General features: G+C 36.6%; 1 protein-coding gene across 1 annotated transcript in view; it reads left to right on the top strand.

The window, feature by feature from the left end:
• The first annotated feature begins 2103 nt into the window (after positions 1-2103).
• SPDYA (speedy/RINGO cell cycle regulator family member A) overlaps positions 2104-23641 on the top strand; it is a 34676-nt gene continuing 13138 nt past the window's right edge. The window contains exons 1-5 of the mRNA XM_055400924.2: positions 2104-3681; positions 4458-4710; positions 6710-6768; positions 9177-9262; positions 16040-16211. Coding sequence (XP_055256899.2) covers positions 4476-4710; positions 6710-6768; positions 9177-9262; positions 16040-16211 — 552 coding nt within the window. The 5' untranslated portion in view covers positions 2104-3681; positions 4458-4475. The remainder of the gene's footprint in view (positions 3682-4457; positions 4711-6709; positions 6769-9176; positions 9263-16039; positions 16212-23641) is intronic.

A 23641-nucleotide genomic window follows, 5' to 3' on the forward strand; every position in this document is an offset into this window, starting at 1 on the left:
AGAAGAGGCCTGGTAGCGTCCCGCCTTTTACCAGGCCCTTTCCTGGGGGAAGCATGGGAAGGTAACGGTGAAAGGTCGGCAGGCGTTGCGCGCAGCCTCGGGCTAGCCCCGCCTCGAGGGGAGGGCTCCGGGCGCTGATTGGCCTGCGTCGGCCTCGCTCGGGTTGGCGGGAGGTCGCGGGGCCGCGGGGGAGCGAACTGCGAGTAACCGTCTGAGGCGTAGGGCGTCTGGGACAGGCTGACCGCAGGTCCGGCTCTCGCTCAACAGCCTCAGGTTTCCGCAGGTACCCTCCGCTCGCTCGCCGGCGACTGTACAGATTTGCTTGTGCCTGGCCCCTCCGCCCCCTCTTGCCTCCAGCCCCGCCGGCCTAAATGTGTGAGGCTATGGCGGCGGCGTCTCGACCCCTTCCTCACACACTTCCGCCCTTGAGTTTCCTCAGGTGCCGGTGGGGAGGCGGAGGCGTAGCGGTAGGACTGCGCAGAGCCGGGAGGAGCGGGGAGGAGGACTACGGTGCGGTAGAGAGAGGAGGCAGGGCGCTCCCCTCGGCCGTGTTTGTTGGGGTTTGCCGCACTTTGCTCACCAGCTCAGCTGGTTGTGCTCACTAGTCGGCGGGGGAGAGGACAAAGGAGACGCGTCCCCAAGGGCTCGCCGTGCCCTCTCAGCGGGCGCTCCCCGCATCGGAAAGGAAGGCCATTAGGAAAGAGGTCGCGCCTCCCTGCAGCCCGCCCGACTTTATACAGCTGAGCGGGGGATAGCAGTGTTTTTAATTCATCCTGCCTTTTGTGTCCCATTAAACGCATCTTTTTTTTTCCAGGAGCATCTGCACCAGAATCCTGAGACCTGAGTTGCTGTATCTCAGGGCTATGCCCTTAGCCCATTTATCAAAATTACAAATGTCCTTTCCTAACATTTCCAGTACGACTGTAGGCCAGCTAGCTTCAATTAAAAAAAAACAAAAAAACTTTAGAAGTAATTGAGAGCCTGTCTCTTTACAAACTTTATTCTTTATCATAAGCACATTATAATATACCTATGGTGCCTGTTAGCAATAAAATTTTAACATTTAAATTGCGTTTATTAGTTGAGGTGAAATTTGGTTATCTGTCATATTAGGACTCTTTCCTTCAAAGACACTCTTCCTGTAAAAAAGTTACAATAATAGTGCTGCCATAGGTTGAGTTTTTGCCAAACATTCAGCACTGTGCATTATTCATATGGTTCCTTTCCTCATTAACCCTCCAAAATATGTATTATAACAATACCTGATAATAGATAACTTTGAATGCTTACTATGTACCAGCTTCTAAAAAAAATAAGTGCTTTTACTGTCTCAATATCACAAGCGAGAAAAGGTAGACTCCCAGAAGTTAAATAACCTAAGATCATATCACTGGTGAGAAATCAGGTCTTAATCCAGGTCTCTTGTCCAGTATTTTAACATTTATTCTCAACCAGTTCTGTCCCTTTGCCTTCAGTCATACTTTAAAATCCTGCCTTATATATAGTATGGAGATTCCTTTAAAAATTAGAAATAAACCACCATGTGACCCAGCAATCCGTTTCCTAGACATATACCCTGAGGAAACCGAAATTGAAAAAGACACATGTACCCCAGTGTTCATTTACAGTAGCTAGAACATGGAAGCAACCTAAATGTCCATTGACAGATGAATGGATAAAGAAGTTGTACCCCTGTGGTACATATATGTAAGGGAATATTACTCAGCCATAAAAAGGAATACATGTTAATAATTATAATAATGAGGTGGATGAACCTAGAGCTTATTATACAGAATGAAGTAAGTCAGAAAGAGAAAGATAAATATCATATACTAATGCATATATGGAATCTACGAAGTGGTACCAAAGAATTTATCTGCAGGGCAGCAGTGGAGAAGCAGACAGAGAACAGACTTACGGACACAGGGAGAGGAGAAGGGAGGGTGAGATGTATAGAGAGAGTAACATGGAAACTTACATTATCATATGTAAAATAGCCAAAGGGAATTTGCTGTATGTCTCAAGAAATTCAAACAGGGCCTCTGTATCAACCTAGTGGGGTGAGACGGGTGGGGTGGGGAGGGAGATGGGAGAGAGGTTCAAGAGGGAGGAGATATATGTATACCTATGGCTGATTCATGTTGAGGTTTGACAGAAAACAAAATTTTGTAATTATCCTTCAATTAATTTTTGAAAAGAATTATAAAAAAATTACCCTTTGTCTTAAAATAATTCTCATTTGACTATTGCCATTCTCTTAGTATGTCTAAATGAAGAGCAAAAATAGAAGTTACCTAAAGTTGGAATTTGACCAAAAATGTATCATTGATAGCTTCTCTCCTTAAGCTCCTTCTCCATAACTCTCTTGCCAGTGTTTGCTTATTAATAATGAATCTCTATTGGGGGATTTCCTCCTGTTTCTGTTTTCTAAATTTTTATATGAAGCAGAATAATGTAAAATGTGACCACTATTTGTTTTGATAGAAAATTTGCATTCTGTTTCCATCATATATCCCAGGTTGTTTTAATAAAGCAACACTATTTTAAGTTACTTAACATTAAGTAAAAGTGATATCCTGGGAGAAGTGACACAGTTATTCTGTTTTCTGGCACATCTGCCCCCCACTCCCTAAGCCTAGCCCTCACACCCCAATGTGAGAAGCATGACTAGTTTTTTCCATCTAGATTGTAAGGCTGCTCTTTCTTTGGGGGGAAAAAAACAATACAGATGAGGATCTAGGAAGAAAAAGGAGTGGAGAGGAGGGAAGCAAAGTAGAGGAGAAGGAATTATATATAAAAGTAATTGAATATAATTTACTCTGCCTAGTTCTTCATACGGAGAAGGCAATGGCAAGCCACTCCAGTACTCTTGCCTGGAAAATCCCATGGATGGAGGAGCCTGGAAGGCTGCAGTCCATGGGGTCGCTGAGGGTCGGACACGAGTGAGCGACTTCACTTTCACTTTTCACTTTCACACACTGGAGAAGGAAATGGCAGCCCACTCCAGTGTTCTTGCCTGGAGAATCCCAGGGACGGGAGAGCCTGGTGGGCTGCTGTCTATGGGGTTGCACAGAGTCGGACACGACTAAAGTGACTTAGCAGTAGCAGCAGCAGTTCTTCATAATCTAGCCCTGTGTTGTCTAATATGGGTAGCTACTAGCCATATGTGCTTATTAAACAGTTGAAATGTGGCAGGTGCAACTGAAGAATTTTTACTTTACAATTAAATATTGAAGGAATATAAAATATTTTCCCCTTACCTCCTAGATCATTGTTTTGGCAAGACTACATTTCACTAACTTGCAAATTTTAGCATTCAAAATTCAGATATAAGTATAATACACACCAGATTTCAAAGACTTAGTATAAAAGAAGAATATAAAATGTCTTATTAGTTTTTATATTGATTTCATGCCAAAATTATATTTTGGATATACTCAGTTACATAAAGTATATTTGTAAAATTAAATTGACTTGCTTATTAGTGCTTTTTAAATGTGGCTTTAGAAATACAAAGTTATATATGTGGCTCACTTTATATTGGACAATTCTGATCTAGCCTCACTATATCCAATTTTATTTTCCATCCCTTCCTTCGGCAGGGAAGTTTCTGAGGGTCAGGAAGGAGAATCTGTACCTAACTCACTGAACACTGAGGGAGGAACGACCGCCTGGGTCACTGTGAGTTATGGATTCAGAGATTCTCATTAGGGTCTTAAAGTAGTTTTCTGCTTTGGCTATTCATAACTCCATTTCCTATTATTCTATAAATACTTTGATCATAAAAGTATTACTAGTAATTATGTGAACTAATTACCATCAAACATAATAGTGATTATGCATATCATTAAATATTGATGGATTAACTTTCAATTTTTATTAGACTATAGAAGTTTACATTCATATACACTGGTAATCAGCCACTCAAATAACATAGTCATACACTCAGAACTTTAGAAGTTAAAGTGATCAATTTATGAGAATTCCTCAATGCATGCATTTCTTTGCTAGAATTGTTTTTAACTTTTCAAAAATATCAATAAGCACTTGTTGAATCAGTGAGTTTTATAACATATCCAGGAATTAACCAGTTAGAAAATGTTTGTATGTATGTGAATTGCTTTTTAACATAATGATATTGACAATAACTTAGTTCTCAAAATAGTTTGCCTTATTCTATAAAAAATTTGAGATGACAATAATCATATGATAAAATTATGTCAATACAAGCAGAATAAAAATTATCAGGAAAAAAGAATACCACAAATAGATTATAAACTCAGCACAGTTTCTATAATTAACTTTAAAATTTGGTTTTTAGTTCCCTAGTAGTCAAAGCAAAATAGTATGCAGTATCTTATTATTTGGTAATAGAGGCATACCAGACCCAAAGGAATCATAGCTTTTCTTGAAGTGAACAAGAGTGTGATAAATAACTATGTGTTTTATTTTTACAGGAATCGTGGGAAACCAAAATGAGACATAATCAGCTGTGCTGTGAGACACCACCTACTGTCACTGTACATGTAAAATCAGGGTCAAATAGATTGCATCAACCTAAAAAACCCATTACTCTGAAGCGTCCTATTTTTAAAGATAGTTGGCCAGCATCTGAAAAAAATGCACATAATAGCAACAAGTCTAAACGCCCCAAAGGACCCTGTCTAGTTATACAGCGTCAGGAAATGACTGCTTTCTTTAAATTATTTGGTAGGTTTAAAATATTGTAATAGAGTTAATTATAAAGTACTTAAAGTGAGAGAATGTAAGTTCTGTTTTATCATTTTCATGATAATCAAAAAGGATGCTGTTATTTTCTGTGTTAGATTTTCTGTCTCCAGCCAAATTTGTTTTTGCCTTAGTCTGTTTTTTTTCCCCCCAGTGCTAGATTTTCGTTTGTTTTTATTACTTTTAGAGTAGAAATTCTGACTCTTCTAGCTTCTAGACTACTTAATTCAAGTATCAAATGTAAATTCTGGGCAATTCAAGGTCATAGCATGAGTTTTGTTTGACCTAAAGTAAATACACATAAAGTCTCAGGTGAGCTAACTGACTCAGGGTCACTGAGCCTGAGGGGTTTCCCAGGACTCAGTGCTAAAACTGAGCAAACTGGCAAAGTTAGTCAACCTAGAGAAGTTTTAGTATAATCTCTGGGGAATATTATTCAAAACTAACTATGCTGTATCATAATGCTCATATAATAAAATTGAATTTTGTTCAGATCTTGAAACAGTGCTACTTTGCTGATAATCTTAAAAATAGCCAAAAAGAAACTTTGTAGTATTTCTACTGGCCCAAGAAAGAGGACCCTTTTTTTTTTTTTTTGAGGTAAGGTAGTAAGGTAGACAGAATAAAGCGTTGGATAGATAGATTCTGGTACTTATCTGTGGGACTGAATCAAATCAAGTAGCTTTCACAGATTGGTAGATTCAGGTAACAACTTTCCTTGCTTATAGAGGAAAGGAAATGCATAAAAGAAGAGAGAGTTAGGGACAAGAGTATTTGCCCTGCTGAGAGGACAGAAGTCTTTGAAAAATGGGGGATGGGGGTTCCGTCTCTCTTTATTAAGAGTAGAGCAAAATTATTACCCACAAACTTTTTTGTTATTCATAACGGAATGTGGGAAATAAGGAAAAATACACGGCTCTACCATTTTAGGTAATTTAAGAAATAGAAATGGAATTAACAAGGCAGAGATTAATTATTCTCAGAAAATTGGAACTTTCCATTTATTTCACTACACTGATGATATTTCTGCTGCTAAGTCACTTTAGTCGTGTCCGACTCTGTGTGACCCCATAGACGGAAGCCCACCAGGCTCCCCCATCCCTGGGATTCTCCAGGCAAGAACACTGGAGTGGGTTGCCATTTCCTTCTCCAAGATGATATTTCTAGGATATAACAAAAAGTTATACTTATTTAACTAAAAATGGAGGGGGAAATGAAAAAAAGTGGATTTTTTTCCAAATTATTTTCTGACAGCTACACATATATTTTGGTATTATGTATTTGAGCCTTTATTTGAAGTGAGTATTTTTCACCTATTTTTTGGATGTTATTCTTTTTAACAGTACTTTTGTCTGTTGATCTTTTTGTCATAATACTATCTTTCCAAAATTAAATGCTAGTTATAAATAACTAATGAATTTAAATCTTCTTTACATAGACATTTTCATGTGTATTTGGATAATAGATTATTGGGCAGAGGTGCGATAAATAGGAGGATAGAAAAAGAACCCAAAACCTAAAATTACCCTGTACCTAAAAGGAGAAAGTGGTTTAAAAAAAAAAAAAGCTATTTAGAAAACAGAGTATTCATTGAGTCATTATTTCTTAATGACTGAGTTATCTTTTATCAGATTACATTTCCACCAGTTAAAGATTTGTTTTGGAAATTAACAAAAGAGCCCATCTGGAACTACGCCAAACATTCCTAAAAGAGCTAAATCAAACACTTCTGGCATTCCCCCTTTAGTCTGGGCTATATATTAAGGCAAATAGATGGGAAGGCAAAAAATAAAGTGGTAGTTTTCTGTACAGTGTTTTCCATGGTAAACACACTAAAGAACCAAAAACTATACTTTGGACAACACCAGTCCAGCCATTTTGTTTGATTTAAAGCATTGTTTATAATCTCCTTATGTAAAAATTAATTCTTCAAAAGGAAACCTGTTTTCAAAAGACAAGTCATAGTCTTCTTTTGTTGTAGATGATGATTTAATTCAGGATTTCTTGTGGATGGACTGCTGCTGTAGAATTGCAGACAAGGTAAATTTGATAACAGTATAATCATTAACTAGCATTTTTATGTTACTGGACTGTCAGGACTTTAATGAACCTTACAATGATTTTCTATCTTATTAATTAAGGTTAAGAAAAGAACTAACTTAACGTTGCTCCTTCAAAATGGAATGCTTACACATTAGTATACAACATACATTCATTCCATCTATACTCAAGGAATATAAAGTATTATTGATTTAGGTTCATATGATCTTAAACCCATATTTGTTTGATTTAAAACAAGAATCAATATAGACGTAATATATTTTTTGTTTGGTTGGTTGGGTGTTTTTGGTTTGGTTTTGCTTTTTATTCTTTTTTAATTGAAGTTTAGATGATGTACAGTACAGGTGTACAATATGATTCACAATTTTAAAATGTTATACTCCATTTATAGTTATAAAATATTTGCTGTATTAGGCTTAATATGTTTTAATCAGAATTGTTACCTTTTATAAGGTAATCCGTTCCGTTCAGTCGCTCAGTCGTGTCCGACTCTTTGCGACCCCATGAATCACAGCACTCCAGGCATCCCTGTCCATCACCAACTCCCGGAGTTCACTCAAACTCATGTCCATTGAGGCGGTGATGCCATCCAGCCATCTCATTCTCTGTCGTCCCCATCTCCTCCCGCCCCCAATCCCTCCCAGCATCAGAGTCTTTTCCAGTGAGTCAACTCGTCGCATGAGGTGGCCAAAGTATTGGAGTTTCAGCTTTAGCATCAGTCCTTCCAATGAACACCCAGGATTGATCTCCTTTAGAATGGTTGGATTTCCTTGCAGTCCAAGGGACTCTCAAGAGTCTTCTCCAGCACCACAGTTCAAAAGCATCAATTCTTCGGCGATCAGTAATAACATTTGATAAAAGTGGTCAATTATACATTTTAATATTTTGTAGATAATTTAAATGAAACAAATCCCAATAATCTTTTAGAGTAAAATTAGTTTATCTTATTCTTTATATAGGAGTCAGTGTTTCATAAAAGAACATCATGATGCTGATTTATACAGTAGGGATTGTGATGTCTCTGTACTCTTTAGGTTTAGCCAAACAGAATTTCAGCTTTATAAATGTCATCTTAGACCAGTTAGTCATATCAGAAAATGCAGCATGACTTCATATCACATTTAAGATAATGTGCCAACCAACAGAAAAGGGAATGAACAGACTACCTCATGATTAAATACCCATTAATTTAATATTGATGTAAACTCTTTTTATTTTAAGCTTAAGATAACAAAAATAAAATTGGAGGTTTTCTTTTAAAGTTTGAAATTTTAATTTTAGAAAATTTCAAACATGCGGTAGTACATCTAAAATTATAGTAGAGACAATAAAACAAAGACCGTCTGTGTACCTACCATACAACTAAAACAGTCATCAACTCATGGCCATTCTTGTTTCTTCTCATTTCTCTCGCCAAAACTGGATTATTTTGAAGCAAATCCCAGACAGCCTAACATTTTATCCATAAACATTTAAAGACGTACTTCTAAAAAGTGAGATCTTTCTAAACATAATCAGTGTCACTAATGCCTTTAAAAATTAACAGTAATGCCTTAATATCAAATATCCAGTTCATGTGGACTTCTAAAGTTTAAATTTAAGTGCCTTATCGGTAATTAAAGTTGTTGGACAGCAGGGGGCAGTGCCTCTAAAGTAACTAACCAGGAATAGTGTATCTTGACAAACTAGTATTGAGTCCTTTACTGAAAGTTATCTTGAAAACCTTGGAATCACCTTTGTGGTCAAACCTGTGAAGGTAGGATGAATTAGCTATTTTATGAGAGGGAGTCTAATATATTTGTATTTTTAACTTGAACAGGCAGAACCTGGCATGTGTCCTAATAACAGGCTAGACATGTCTTCCTAATAATACATTTAAAACACTTTTCCCAGTGAAAATAGAGCCATGTGATTCTAATTTCTGGTTAGAAGTTATTTTTTAATTATTTTCAGTATGGATGTTTACAATTAACTCAAAGAGTTGAGGGGGGGAAAATTGCATATACACATACATCAAGCCAGTGTGGCAACAGAGTAACAGTTGATGAATCTTGGTAAAGGATGTATGGTTATTCACTTGATTATTATTTCAGCTTCTTTGTATGTTTGAATAATAGGGAAAAAAATGAGTTTGGGGTTCAAAAAATATTGGCAAGAATAAAATTTAGGAGTTGATTCCAATTATGACTTAATCATAAATGATCCAGAACTATTTCTCACTGTTCATATGGATCAAAGGAAGCCAAAAAATAAGGACTCAAATAGGTGTTTCTGTAATAAGGATTAATAATGCTTTATTGTTTTAGCATATAAAGACAGCTAGTTTAAAGCAGTTTTACTTATGAAAGCAAAACATTAATTTTAACTTTTAACTTTTTTCTCTGTAGTATCTTTTGGCTATGACCTTTGTTTATTTCAAGAGAGCTAAATTTACTGTAAATGAGCATACCAGGATAAATTTCTTTATTGCTCTGTAAGTATGCTTTCTACTAAGTGATTTTTATGGTAGTTATTTATAAGTCGTGTCTGACTCTTTGTGAGCCCATGGACTGTATAGTCTGGAGTGGGTAGCCTTTCCCTTCTCCAAGCAAATATTCCCAACCCAGGGATGGAACCCAGGTCTCCCGCATTGCAGGCGGTTTCCTTATCAGCTGAGCCACCAGGGAAGCCCAAGAATACTGGAGTGGGTAACCTTTCCCTTCTCCAGAGGATCTTCCTGACCCAGGAATTGAACCGGCGTCTCCTGCATTGCAGGCAGATTCTTTACCAGCTGAGTTATCAGGGAAGCGCAATATATATAATACCTTATTTAAAATAGAGGCTGTTTAAAGCCTGGTATATATCTTTGAATAGGCCTTCCTGTTTAAAGGCTGTATGGTTTTTTTTTAACTTTAATAGGATATTCTTATGTTCTTTTCATTGATCTTATGCCTAAGATTCATTATTTAATATTCCACTTGAATTTGTATTGTACTTTTCACATTGTCATACTTTATATAGTGTTCCATATAAATTACCCCAAAATTTTCCTTTTTTGGACTTAGAGACTTTTTAAAGCCAGAATATCCTCTTTGAAATTTAATATTTAGTAAAAATCATAACTATTGCCCTTTTAAGTTGAACAGTTTGTGGAAAATACTTTAGACAATCTCAATATCAAAACCCCAGTACCTGGATACAATGCTACAGTTTGAAATATATGAATATAATTTTAAGTACCTAACTAAGGAGCTACATATAAACATATTGAAGTTAAATATCACAGCAACTATTAGCAATGAAGAATTTAAAGTCTGCTTAATTCAGAATGTAATTCAAGAAATAGGACTAGAAGAAATTGATCTTTGCATGTTTTCAGGAGATACATTTCCCCATGCATAGGAAAAAATAAACTCAGTATAAAATTCGATGATCATTGCTAAATTGGAGGAACATAATCAGTTCAGTTCAGTTCAGTCACTCAGTCATGTCCAACTCTCTGCAACCCCATGAATCCCAGCACGCCAGGCCTCCCTATCCATCACCAACTCCCGGAGTTCACTCAAACTCATGTCCATCGAGTTGTGATGCCATCCAACCATCTCATTCTCTGTCGTCCCCTTCTCCTCCTGCCCCCAATCCCTCCCAGCATCAGAGTCTTTTCCAGGAGGAACACAGTAGTATTAGCTAATTTGAGTATCATGTGCGAGGCACCAGAAAAATATTTTCTGTAAACTCGTTTAATTTTCCTATGAGATATATTTTTAAATTATCTCCATTTTACAGATAGGAAAAATGAAACTTAGGAAGATGAAGTGCTTTCCAAGATCACAAAAGTTAGTAAGCAGTGGAACTGGGGCACAGATTTAGGTGTGATTTGCCAATGGCCAAATCCAGCCATTTGACACTAAGCTGTATGGCTATTAATGTGTCTCTTAGTATTATATCTGTATATTGATGCAATATCTATTTTGTATTTTTTCTCACCTGAAAATTGAAAACAAGCCAAAAGAAACTTTACTTAAATTTTACCACATGCCCAAAATTGAATTTGACCAGTTTTGTAAAATTATTACCAGCAAAGCACTTTGTTAGCTTACACTGTGTAGTAGCATGTCAGGTTTTATTGCATGTTGTATTATAAGCTTCACATTAAAAGTAACATGAATCATAATTTCCATTTTTATATCTAATCATACTTTTGATATAACCCCACTCAATGTGAAGTGAAGTAATAGTCACTCAGTCATGTCTGACTCTTTGCAGTCCCATGGACTGTAGCCCACCGGGCTTCCCTGTCCATGGAATTTTCCAGGCAAGAATACTGGAGTGGGTTGCCATTTCCTTCTCCAGGGGATCTTCCTGACCCAGGGATCAAACCTGGGTCTCCTGCATTACAGGCAGATTCTTTACCATCTGAGCCACAGGGGAAGCCCACCCAACTCAGTAGTTCTCATTAAATATTTTCTCAGCCACAGTTCTATTTCAAGTTATTTTCTATATATTCTTTTAACATTCTGAAATTCTACTATTTTCTGTATTCTTTTTTTAGTTATGTATTTTTTTCATACTTGGTTGCCTTTTCTACTTGACTATAAACTCCTTAAAGGCAAGGAATGTGTACCTTACTTTTTTTGCATACCTCAATGGCTAACATAGAATTTCTTAACTCTTTATTTGAATAAACATAATTAACCCTATGCAAAATGAATGGACTCTGCTCCAATAAAAATCTATTTCAAATTAGAAGACAACTTACATGTGTAAGATACAGACATTTCATTGCATGGAGCCTGAAAAATTGTTAATGTAGAATGGAATCATAATGTGGTCTTAATACTATATTGAAAAGTGAAAGTGAAGTTGCTCAGTCGTGTCCAACTCTTTTCGACCCCATGGACTATAGCCTACCAGGTTCCTCTGTACCATAGTACATTATCAGTTCAGTTCAGTTTAGTTGCTCAGAAGTGTCCAACTCTTTGCAACCCCATGGACTTCAGCACACCAGTCTTCCCTGTCTACCACCAACTCCCGGAGCTTGCTCAAAATCGTGTCCATCGAGTTGGTGATCTAACCATTGCATCCTCTGTTGTCCCCTTCTGCCCTCGTCTTTCCCAGCATCAGGGTCTTTTCCAGTGAGTCAATTCTTCACATCAGGTGACCAATGTATTGGAGTTTCAGCTTCAACATCAGTCCTTCCAATGAATATTCAGGACTAATTTCCTTTAGGACTGACTAGTTGGATCTCCTTGCTGTCCAAGGGACTCTCAAGAGTCTTCTCCAAAACCATAGTTGAAAAGCATCAATTCTTGGGCGCTCAGCTTTCTTTATAGTCCAACTCTCACATCCATATGTGACTACTGGAAAAACCATAGCTTTGACTAGATGGACCTTTGTGTGTAAAAAAATGTCTCTGCTTTTTAATTTGCTGTCTAGGTTTGGCATAGCTTTTCTTCCAAGGAGCAAGCATCTTTTAATCTCATGGCTGCAGTCACCATCTGCAGTGATTTTGGAGCCCCCCAAAATAAAGTCTGTCACTGTTTCCATTGTTTCCCCATCTATTTGCCATGAAGTGATGGGACTGCATGCCATGATTTTAGTTTTTTGAATACTGAGTTTTAAGCCAGCTTTTTCACTCTCCTGTTTCACTTTCATCAAAAGATAGTTCTTTGCTTTCTGCCATAAGGGTGGTATCATTTGCATATCTGAGGTTATTGATATTTCTCCCAGCTTGTTTTCATCCAGCTTGGCATTTCGCAGGATGTACACTGCATATAAGTTAAATAAGCAGGGTGAACAATATCCAGCTTGACGTACTCCTTTCCCAATTTGGAACCAGTCCGTTGTCCCATGTCCAGTTCTAACTGTTGCTTCTTGACCTGCATACAGATTTCTCAGGAGGCAGGTAAGGTGGTCTGGTGTTCCCATCTCTTTAGGAATTTTCCACAGTTTGTTGTAATCCACAGTCAAGCGCTTTGGCATAGATGTTTTTCTGGAACTCTCTTGCTTTTTCTGTGAGCCAACGGATGTTGGCAATTTGATCTCTGGTTCCTCTGCCTTTTCTAAATCCAGCTTGAACATCTACAAGTTCAAGATCCACGTAATGTTGAAGCCTGGCTTGGAGAATTTTGAGCATTGCTGTGCTAGTGTGTGAGATGAGTGCAATTGTGCGGTAGTTTGAACATTGTTTGGCATTGCCTTTTTTTGGGATTGGAATGAAAACTGACCTTTTCCAGTCCTGTGGCCACTGCTGAGTTTTCCAAATTTGCTGCCATACTGAGTGTGGCACTCAGTATGTGCATTATAGATTTTTCATAATCAGCAAGCATGAAAGGGGCCAACCTCTTCCAACTCTACAGTTTACTAACAATTCTTAGGGATACTAAAGTGAGAAATTACTTGATGTAATTTCACAGAGGGCACAATTTGACTCGAATAACTGAGTTTAACAATGAGGTGCTTTATGATATTGATATTAAATAATATTAAAATATATAATTATTTTAAGGGAGAATAAAAATATGTAAGTACTCATATTAATGTAACTAAATATGAATGGGTACTTTTCAGGTGGCGCCAGTGGTAAAGAACCTGCCTGCCAGTGCAGGAGATGCAAGAGACATAGGTTCAATCCCTGGGTTAGGAAGATCCCCTGGAGGAGGGCATGGCAACCCACTCCAGTATTCTTACCTGGAAAATCCCATGGAGAGAGGGGCCTGGTGGGCTACAGTCCATGGAGTCACAAAGAGTAGGACACAACTGAGACATACACACACACACACACACACAAATATGAATGTGTGCATGGTTAAAAAGACTACATAGGAGGGTATACAATTAAAAGTAAGTCTTCTCGTATCTCAAGATCTTGAGCTCCCTCCTCAAGGATAATTAACAGTTTCATATGTATCTGTCTAGAAATAATTTTCTATATATGAACCAGTGTGTATGTTACATGAATAGAAATGTACTCACACTTCTGTGTGTGCTTTTAAATTTTTTAACATGAAATATCTACAGAAGAGTGATTGGAGTGTATATGTATGTGTGTGTGAAAGAATACAAGCAAAACAAACATTCAGGTACCCCTGACTTGAGAATAGAACATTACCAGAATCTTAGAAGCTCACAGCACACAGTTTCCCAATTAGAGCCTCTTCCTTCCACAAGTAATCATTTTTTTGCTTTCCTTTATTCTATGTGTATACCTCTTAATAATATATTATTTGGTTATTCCTATTTTGGGGCTGTACAATAAAAATTATATGTACGTGCCTTCTGTAAATTCTTTCTTTTGCTTTATGATATTATTTTGAGACTAGTTTCTATTGATATGTGTAGCTGTAGTTCACTTTCACTACAGAAAAAAATACTCTTGTTTCTTATATATTTGCATTTTTTCCCACCATCTTGTGGTGTACTTTGTAAATATTCCTTTTTTTTTTTTTCTGTTCCTTCTTTCCCCTCCACTTTTATCTTTTTTTTTAATTGAGATTTTTAAAATTTTACCTTTGACACCTTTTTTCCTCTACTTCTTTGGAAATCTCACATTCTACACCTATTCTTTCAGCAATTACCCTAGTTATTTTTAATTACAAGACCCAACTTCTGTTCTCTTACAATTCCATTAGTTCTACATGATGCTCTCTAAAAAGTTAGACATTATTATTGTTGTTTTATAAATTCAACATTTGTTTAGATTTGCCTGCATATTTATGTATCTTTGATTACTGTTACTTCTTACATCTCAAACCTTCCACTTGGGATCATTTGCCTACCTTTCTGTTTGCTTTTAAGACCCCCTTTTATTGGGTGTTTGTCTATTAATTCCAGTATCTTCACACTTCACAGCCTGTTTCTTTTCATTTTGCCTTGTTCCCTTATATGTTTTGTAAATCTTTTTATTACAAGTTGCCTTTTTTTTTTTCTTAGAAAATCATCTGTGGAGCTTGCATTGTTTCCAGTGAGAAATCTGCTTCATCCTTATCTCTATTCCTGTATAATTTAATGTGTCTATTTTTTTCTCTGACTGCTTTTAAGATTTTTCTCTATATCACTGGCCCTAAGCAATTAATTATGATATGCTTTGGTGTAATTTTCTATATGTTTTGTGCTTTGGAGTTCATTCAGCTTCTTTGTGGGTTGATAGTTTTCATCAAATTTCAAAATTTTTCCGTACTTATTTCTTCAGGTGTTTTTTCTGTCCACCACCCTTTAGGGATTCCAATTTCACCTTTATTAAGCTGCTTGAAGTTGTCTCACAGCTTATTGATGCTCTGTTCATTATTTTTGTTTCATTTTCTCAATGTGTTTCATTTTGGATAGTTTATATTGCTATGTCTTCAGTGCACAAATCTTTCCTTCTGTGACATTTAATCTGCTGGCTTCCCTGGTGGCTCAGAGGTTAAAGTGTCTGCCTCCAATGTGGGAGACCCGGGTTCGAACCCTGGGTTGGAAAGATCCCTGGAGAAGGAAATGGCAACCCACTCCAGTACTCTTGCCTGGAGAATCCCATGGAAGGAGGAGCCTGGTGGGCAACAAAGAGTCGAACACGACTGAGTGACTTCACTTCACTTCACTACCCTTACTCAGTGTAATTTTCATTGTACACAAAGTTTTCATCTCTAGAAGTATACTTTCAATGTGTCTACTTGTCTTTTTGAACATCTGGAATAATTGTAACTGTTTTAGTGTCTTTGTCTATTACAGTTTTGATTGGCTAATGATTCTTCTTATCTGTCTTGTTTTCCTACTTTTATGCATGCCTAATCCCCCTCAGGTATTTGAGTGTAGAGAAGGACCATACGAAAAGGTTAGAGGGAACACAGTGCCTAACATGCACCCGCGGCTCAATTAGTGCCTGTTCGCACCAGCCAGACTGAAAAAACTTACAGTTCACACTGAATAATTCAGTACTGAGTAGAGTACTTGGAAACATCTTTCCCTAGTGGGGAGTAATTAGCCCCAAACTGAACATTGCTCCAGATCCATCTAACAAATCATGAAATCAAGACTTGAAAGGATCAGACTGTTTCAAATAATTACATCCTAGAACAAAGCTCAAAATTTGTAGGAATATAAAAATATCCAGAACTCAACAATGTAAAGTTTATTGTATCTCTATTTTTTTATATACATTTCTTTAATCATTCATAAGGCTTGAACATCTTTTATTGTGCTTATAAACAAGCTGGGTTTTTTGTATGTGCGCAAACACTCTCTTCCTGTACTTCACCCATTTCTTTCTTGAGTTGTTGGTCTTCTTTTTAAGGTATCTTGCTAATACAGTTGAAGAAGATGAAGAAGAATCCAAATATGAAATTTTTCCATGGGCTTTAGGGAAAAACTGGAGAAAATTATTCCCTGACTTCTTAAAGTTAAGGGACCAACTCTGGGATAGAATTGACTATAGGGCTATTGTAAGCAGGCGATGCTGTGAGGAGGTAAGATTTTTAAATGCTTTATATATATAATCTCTGTCTTCTCTTTATGTAATGTGGTTCTATGCTTCATTTTTTGTAAATGAAGGGTAAACTGTTAACCTTGATGATTACCATGAGTACAATTTGTATATTAAAATGTTGATATTTTAAATTTATAGCACAATAATTAAAAATTATTTCTTTTTTCTGAACAGCCTACTTCCATAGAAAGTATTTTTTATTTTAGTATGTTTCTCTTCTCTAAAAGATCACCAATATATTAGGAAGAAATAGTGTCCACATTCCAAAGTACTTCAGGGTAATAACATTTGAGCTGAATAATAATTTCCACTAAAGTATCAAAATTTCACATTCATAAGCTTGAAATATAAACAGTATGGTATTAAAATTTAAATAAATTTAAATAAGCTTTAAAACTATACCTGTTCATATAGCATACATTAAGTTTCCTTGATGACAGATTCTATTAATGTAAAGCAGAAAGACACTGAATTAAAAGATCAGTTATTTTATCTGATGTTCTGGTTTTCAGTAAAGAAAGTTAATGTTTCAAACTAAAAATATCGGAGTAGAAAATTAATGGAAGGCAGTAACTAGTTCATGTAATTAATTAAGTTCTTTAATGTAAGCCAGAACTAGTTCAGAAGAGTTTTGGCAGATAATGCTGTAGTTAAATGAAGTCATATCTAGTTTAATGACTACAGGCCAGAGAAGCCAATTAATGGATTAGTATCCAACCTGAGGGAAGACTTTAGAGGTGTGTCACAGAACTCTGTCCAGAACTAATCTTGTTAATTATATTTATTAATGAGATGAAGTTATAGAAGTTATACATGGTTTTGGATTAAATTAGAATTGTTGAATATTGGGAGAAATGCAAAGATTCAGAAATAACTTAGAAGACTATACAGCACATGATTATATTCGATAGAAAAATATGAAAGGATGAGTATGTATGACTACCTCCCTGCTATTAGTGGATCCTCATTAATGAATTTAAAGGACTCATTCCTATTACAGGGCCTTGAAAAATTCCTGTCTTGTTATTTTTTGTCACTGCCTCCCCAGGTCAGGAGTGGGTAATTTGTGCACCTGTTGCCATCCTTGGTATGATAGTGCTCTTATTTGAACACTCTGATTTTATCAAAGTAAATGCTTCAAGCTCCGTGGAACACTCAGCCAAGTGCATAGAGGCGGCACTGGAGGCAAGAGGTCAGGATAGGCAATGCTTTCTCATGGTAGGCTGCCCACTACTCATCAGATACAATGACTCACATTTTAACTGCAACAGTTTTATTCTGTTGGAGCTGGAATTACCTCGGTTGCTGGCACCAGACTGTTAGAGAATGATGTGGGTTATAAAAGACTACAATGTTTTAGACACCTGAAAAGTCAGTTGCTGTAATGACTTTTTCACTGATTTTTCACTGACTTTTTCACTCATTTCACTGACACTGACAATGTCAGTGGGATTTACAGATAAGTTCAGTCTCTCAAGGCTTCAGCACTGAGAACTAACAGAGTTCTCCCCTAATTCCAGATTGGCATATCTAATTTTCTACTTCATATTTTGTTATCTAGTAGATACCTCAGACTTAACATGCTGAAAATTGAGTTTGTGATTCTCCCATACAGACCTCCACACTTGCTCCTCCTACAATCTTCCACATGTCAATAAACAGTAACTTCATCATTCTAGTTTTTGGCCAAAAACTGTCACCCTAGGCTTTTTTTTTTTTTTTTTTCAGTCTATACCTTAAAGAAATATCCAGCAACCTACTATTTCTCACCTTCTCCACCACTAAACCCTACTTTAATTGTCATCTCTTGCCTCAACTATTTCCATAACTTTCCAAATAGACTCCCTCACAGTCTTTCTCTCCTACAGTTTATTCTTCATAGCAGCCAGAGTAAATCTTTTAGGAAATCAAATCATGTCTCCTCAGAAACTCAGAGGTTTCTCATCTCAGAGTAAAAGTCAACATCCTTACCTTGCTCCACCTGGTCTGCCAGCTCTCCTCCCTTATTTCATTGACTTTATCTCCCAGCCTTGATCACTTCACTTCAACCACACTGGCCTTATAGCTATTCCTCAGATTCATCAAGGACGCTCCCACCTTGGAGTCTTTGCACTTGCCATTCCTATTATCTGGAATGCTTTCCCCCAGATATTAGTTAGTATGCTTCACTTCCTCACTTCATGCAGGACTCTGCTAAGTGTCACCTCAGAGAAATCATTCCTTACCACCCTATATTGCATAGTATCTCCCTCAATGGAATAAAAATTGAAGAGTCCAGAAATTTATGTTCAATTGACTTTTGGCAAGGGTACCAAGAAAACTCAGTGGGGCAAGAATAATCTTTCCACAAATTGTGCTGAAGCAGCTGGATGTCCACATGCGAAAGAAAGCACCTGGACCCCTGCTTCATATTATATATAAAAACTAACTCAAATGGATCAAAGACCTATATTTAAGAGTTAAAAACTATAAAATTCTTAAAACATAGGTGTTAAATCTTCATGACCTTGGATTAGGTTTCTTAGATGTAATAACCAGAAGCACAAGCAAGAATAGAAAATACAGATTAAAAAATGAGCATCATCAAAATTTAAAAATTTTGTTCTTCAAAGGGCACCATTAAGAAAGTGAAGAGATAGCCAAGAAACTGGAAGAAAATCTTTGCAAATCATCTATCTTATAAGGTACTTGTATCTCAAATATATAAACAGCTCTTAAAACTCAGAAATAAAGAGACAACCCAATTTTCTAAAGGGCAAAGGATCTGAATACACATTTCTTCAAAAAAGATATTCAGATGGGCAAAAAAAGCACATGAATAGATGCTCAACAGCTATCAGAAAAATGTAAGATCAAAATCAAGGAGCTATTTCTTTATATGTACTAGGAAGGCTGTAATTTAAAAAAAAGACTGATAATAACAAATATTGACAAGGATGTGGAGACATTGGAACCCTCACTTCTGGTGGGAATTTTATTTAGTTGCTTTGGAAAACAATCTGGCACTTCCTCAAAAAGCTAAACAGAGACCATATGACCCAGCAATTCCACTCTTAGTTTTATACTCTAAAGAAATGAAAAATATGTTCACACAAAAACTTGTACATGGGGCTTTCCTGGTGCTCCAGGGGTTAAGAATCCACCTTACAATGTAAGGGATACCAGTTTGATCCCTGGTCCAGGAATATCTCACATACCATGGAACAACTAAGCTCGTGTGCCACAACTACTGAGCTTGCACTCTGCAGCCCAGGAGCAGCAACTACTGAAGCCCACGTGCCCTTAGAGCCTGTGCACTGCAACAAGAGACGCCACCACAATGAGAAGCCCATGCTTCGCAACTAGAGAGAAGCTCACTGCAACTAGAGAAAGTATAGCAATGAAGACTCAGCACAGCCAAAAATAAATAGATATTTTTTGAAAACTTCTACATGAATGTTTATAGCAAGCGGCCTTATTCATAATAGTCAATAGTTGTAAAAACAACTGAAATGTCCAGCAGCTAATGAATGGATAGACAGAATATCCATACAATGATATATTACTTGACAATTAAAAGGAATAAAGTATTGATACATGCTACAAAGTGGATGAATGCTGAAAACCTTATGCAAGTGAAAGAAGCCAGTCCTCAGAGAGCCACATAGTTCATTTACATCAACTGTGAAGAATACATAAATCCAAAATCATAGAAAGTGGTTGCCTGAGGCTGAAGGGAGAGAGGAATGGAGTGTGACTGCCTTCTCTATGAAGTGATGAAAATGTACTAAAATTTATTGTGGTAATCATTGTGCTACCCTGAAGATATCAAAAGTCATTGAATTCTGTACTTTAAACGAGTGAATTGTATGATATCTGAGTTATATCTCAATAAAACTGGTAAAATAGCAAGTAGTACATCCCTGTATTACTCTCTACTCCTTTTCCTGGTTTTCCTCACAACACTTAGCCATTGTATAACACTCTATTTTACTTACTTATCTTGCTGATGTCTATTTCCCCCTTTCCAAGAGGGTCTTTTTTTTTTTTTTCTTTTTTTGGCTGCATTGTGCAGGTTGCAGGATCTTAGTTCCCTCAACCAGGGATTGAACCTGAGCCCTCGGCAGTGAAAGTGCTGTGTCCTAATCACTGGACAGCCAGGGAAGTCCCCAAGAGGGTCTTTATTCTGTGCTTATTATATGTACAGTATCTAGAACGCTGCCTGACTTGTAGTAGTACTCAGTAAATATAACTGACTGACATAATGGAACTTAAAGCTTCCATTTCTTTTTCATACTTTCTTATCCATGATAACCAACAACAAGGACCTCTACTGTATAACAAGAAAACTACATTCAGTATCTTGTAATAATCAATAATGGAAGATAATCTGAGAAAGTATACAACCACATCACTTTGCTGTACACCTGAAACATTGTGAATCAACTGTACTTCAATAAAAAAACATTAAAAATAAACAAGACTATGGAACAATTCTTTACTGAGCAGCCTTAGCACTGACCCTTATCCAGATATCCAGATATATAATTTTTTTTTGGGGGGTGGGGAGACATGCTAAGAAATTTAGTTAAGTGTTCTATGCATTTGTTATTAAGAGCCCAGTACTGGCACACTGCCAATCCATTTTTTAGTCACATATCCTAAAATAAACGCAAGTTACAGTACTAGCTACAAACTGGCTTACAATAATTACACTATACATTTGCATTGTGCTTTACAAATTTATATTTTCATATAAATTAGCTCCTTATCCTCACAAAAGTACTTTTGAGGATTGTAGCATTCTCATTTAATAAGTGATGAAACTGAGGACCACGGAGGTTGAAATTTACTCAAGATCATACATAGTTAAATGGCAGAACCAGAGCTTGACTTCACATCTGATGGTTTCCCAGTGTTCTGTGTTCTCTGACATCTGTCATTTCATTAAGTGATGTTTAAAGTTTGGTAGTAGATAAAAGATCCACAATGAAAGTAATGTTAATACTTTCTGAGCACTGGTCTCAGTACTGCACATGTATTACCTCTCACAATTCTTACAGATAACTAGGTAATCCAGATAAGGAAATAGGCACAAAAAGACTAAATGACTTCTCCAAGTTTACACAATTAGAAAAGCAGCATACAGTATTCAAACCTAGGCAGTCTAACTCGAGAGTCATTGCTTTTAACACCTTATATTATACTGCCACTTGAGATCACAGAGAAGTAGAAAGTAGAATGCATAGAGAGAAAAACAGCCAAATATTAAATTTTAAAAACTCACCAAAGCCTACCTCCACCCCCACCAAGAAATCACTAAAAATAAGAGTGAGATGAAGTAAAAAAAAACTAGGATAATGTTTCTGATAGGTCAAGTGCTATCAATGCTTCAGAGAAGTCACTTTCATAGAATTGTAGAATTTGATAACTCTAAGTGACCTATTTTTCTCATATCTAAAAGGTCTTGTGGCTCAGAAAGTTAATGCAATGTGCCTAAGGTCATAGGAACTAAATAGTATTAAGACCAAAATCTTGCTTTTTTGACTGTGATACGGTTTTCTTTTTAATTCACTGTTGTTATTACTGTAACATTCTAATGTGTGTGTAAAATATATGTAGACCTCATATATATTTAAATGAGTGTGCACTTGTATGCAGTTCTCTAGGTTAGCATGTGGAGAGACTATGATGCCTAGTTTATTGCAGAAAGAACAGTACCAAATCTTCTCTATTGTGCCCTTTGTTTTAGAGTTCCCTTTACTTCATAGTTCCCTCTGCTCTCTTCATTAGACTTTGTTGTAGGGTTCCTACAAAAGTTATATTGTTGAAGGCTAATAATATCGGTGGCCTCTTAATTTTTTATTTTCATCTATCATTAAGAAATATTTAATGACTGTGTACTGTTGTGGAGAAGGGAACTGGCTACCCACTCCAGTATTCTAGCCTGGAGAATTCCATGGACTGTATAGTCCATAGGGTCACAAAGAGTTGAACACAACTGAGCAACTTTCACTTTCACAGTTGTGGAGAGGGCATTTGAGAGAGAGATGTACAAGAAGCTGTTCCTGTCCGGAAGGCGTTACATGCATAAAAAGATATATCTGAGTACTAACATTTATATGCTGAGTCCTAATATAGGATTAACAATAAAACAAAATTTGAAACCTGGAGTTTCTAGAAAGGTGGGATTTATGCCAGGCATTGAAGGAAAAACAATGCTAAGACAAGTAAAGGGAAAGGCCATTCCAGATATGGGAAATAGAGCAATACTGAGGAAAAATTAAAGACAAATTAGGAAGGAATAAGAAAAATTGACATTTTAGTTCCTCACCTTGGGTATTTCTTAAACAAATTTTACAGTCATAGAAATATATATGTTTACAGTTAACATCTTTATTTACTTCTGCCTTTTAAAAGATATATAACTTTCATTACATGTCTTTGGTTGAAAACTTTTTTCAAGGATTTAAGAAGTAGATTATAAAATAAATCCAATCCTAAAGTACACTTTAAAAACTAGCATAGCTTCATGGAACTCTGCTCAAGTTATATGGCACTGTGAATGGAAGGGGAGTTTGGGGGAGAATGGCTACACATATATGGATGGCTGAGTCCCTTTGCTATTTACCCAAAACTATCACATTGTTAACTGGCTATACCCTAATACGAAATAAAAAGTTTAATATGAAAAGAAATGATCATAAAGTTAGCATAGCTAGTATTCTTTATTCATTGCCTTGAATGAGACAATAACCGTAATAACCCTATTTTCTGAGGGATTTGACTTTAACCGGACTAGGGGTGGGGGGTGCAGTTAAGGTTTTCATTCTTAACAACAAAAGCTTCTTGACAAACAAAATTTTATATGATCCCCCAAATTGAGGTTCTCCAAGCTGATCGCCCCTCCTGGGATCCCCAGTGTTATCTGTGAAACCAAGGGCTTCTCAAACCAGTCTGAAAAATCACTTGTCTAGGCAATTAATAAAGCACTGTCTATCTTTTTGAATTATAGTTTTGTCCAGAAACTTAAATATTTTTTAAAAGCACTCCGTAGCTCTCAAATTCTACCATTCTAATTTACCTTGGGTCATTGATAACTGCAACTAAACATTTTTTTTGTTGTTGTTTAGAAGTAACATTCTAACATTCTGTTTTTACATTTTAGACACCATGAGTTCAGCAGGTAGGTACACTTCCCTAGCTTGTCTTTTAAATGGCTATTGTTTGCTTTCATTGGCCAGATGTTTACTGTGTGATAATGATTTTATACATATTTAACCTTCAGGACAATCCTATGAGGCAGATAGTATCCCCAGTTTTAGATATTAAGAAATTGAGGCTCCTAAAGGTTAAGTAACTAGCATCATACAATTAGCAAGTGGCAGAAGCAGGATAAGAAACTAAGTCTATCCCGACTCTAAAGGCAGT

Source organism: Moschus berezovskii, chromosome 11 (assembly GCF_049115385.1).
Source record: "Moschus berezovskii isolate FMDL1 chromosome 11, NW_MosBer_1.0, whole genome shotgun sequence".
Taxonomy (NCBI): domain Eukaryota; kingdom Metazoa; phylum Chordata; class Mammalia; order Artiodactyla; family Moschidae; genus Moschus; species Moschus berezovskii.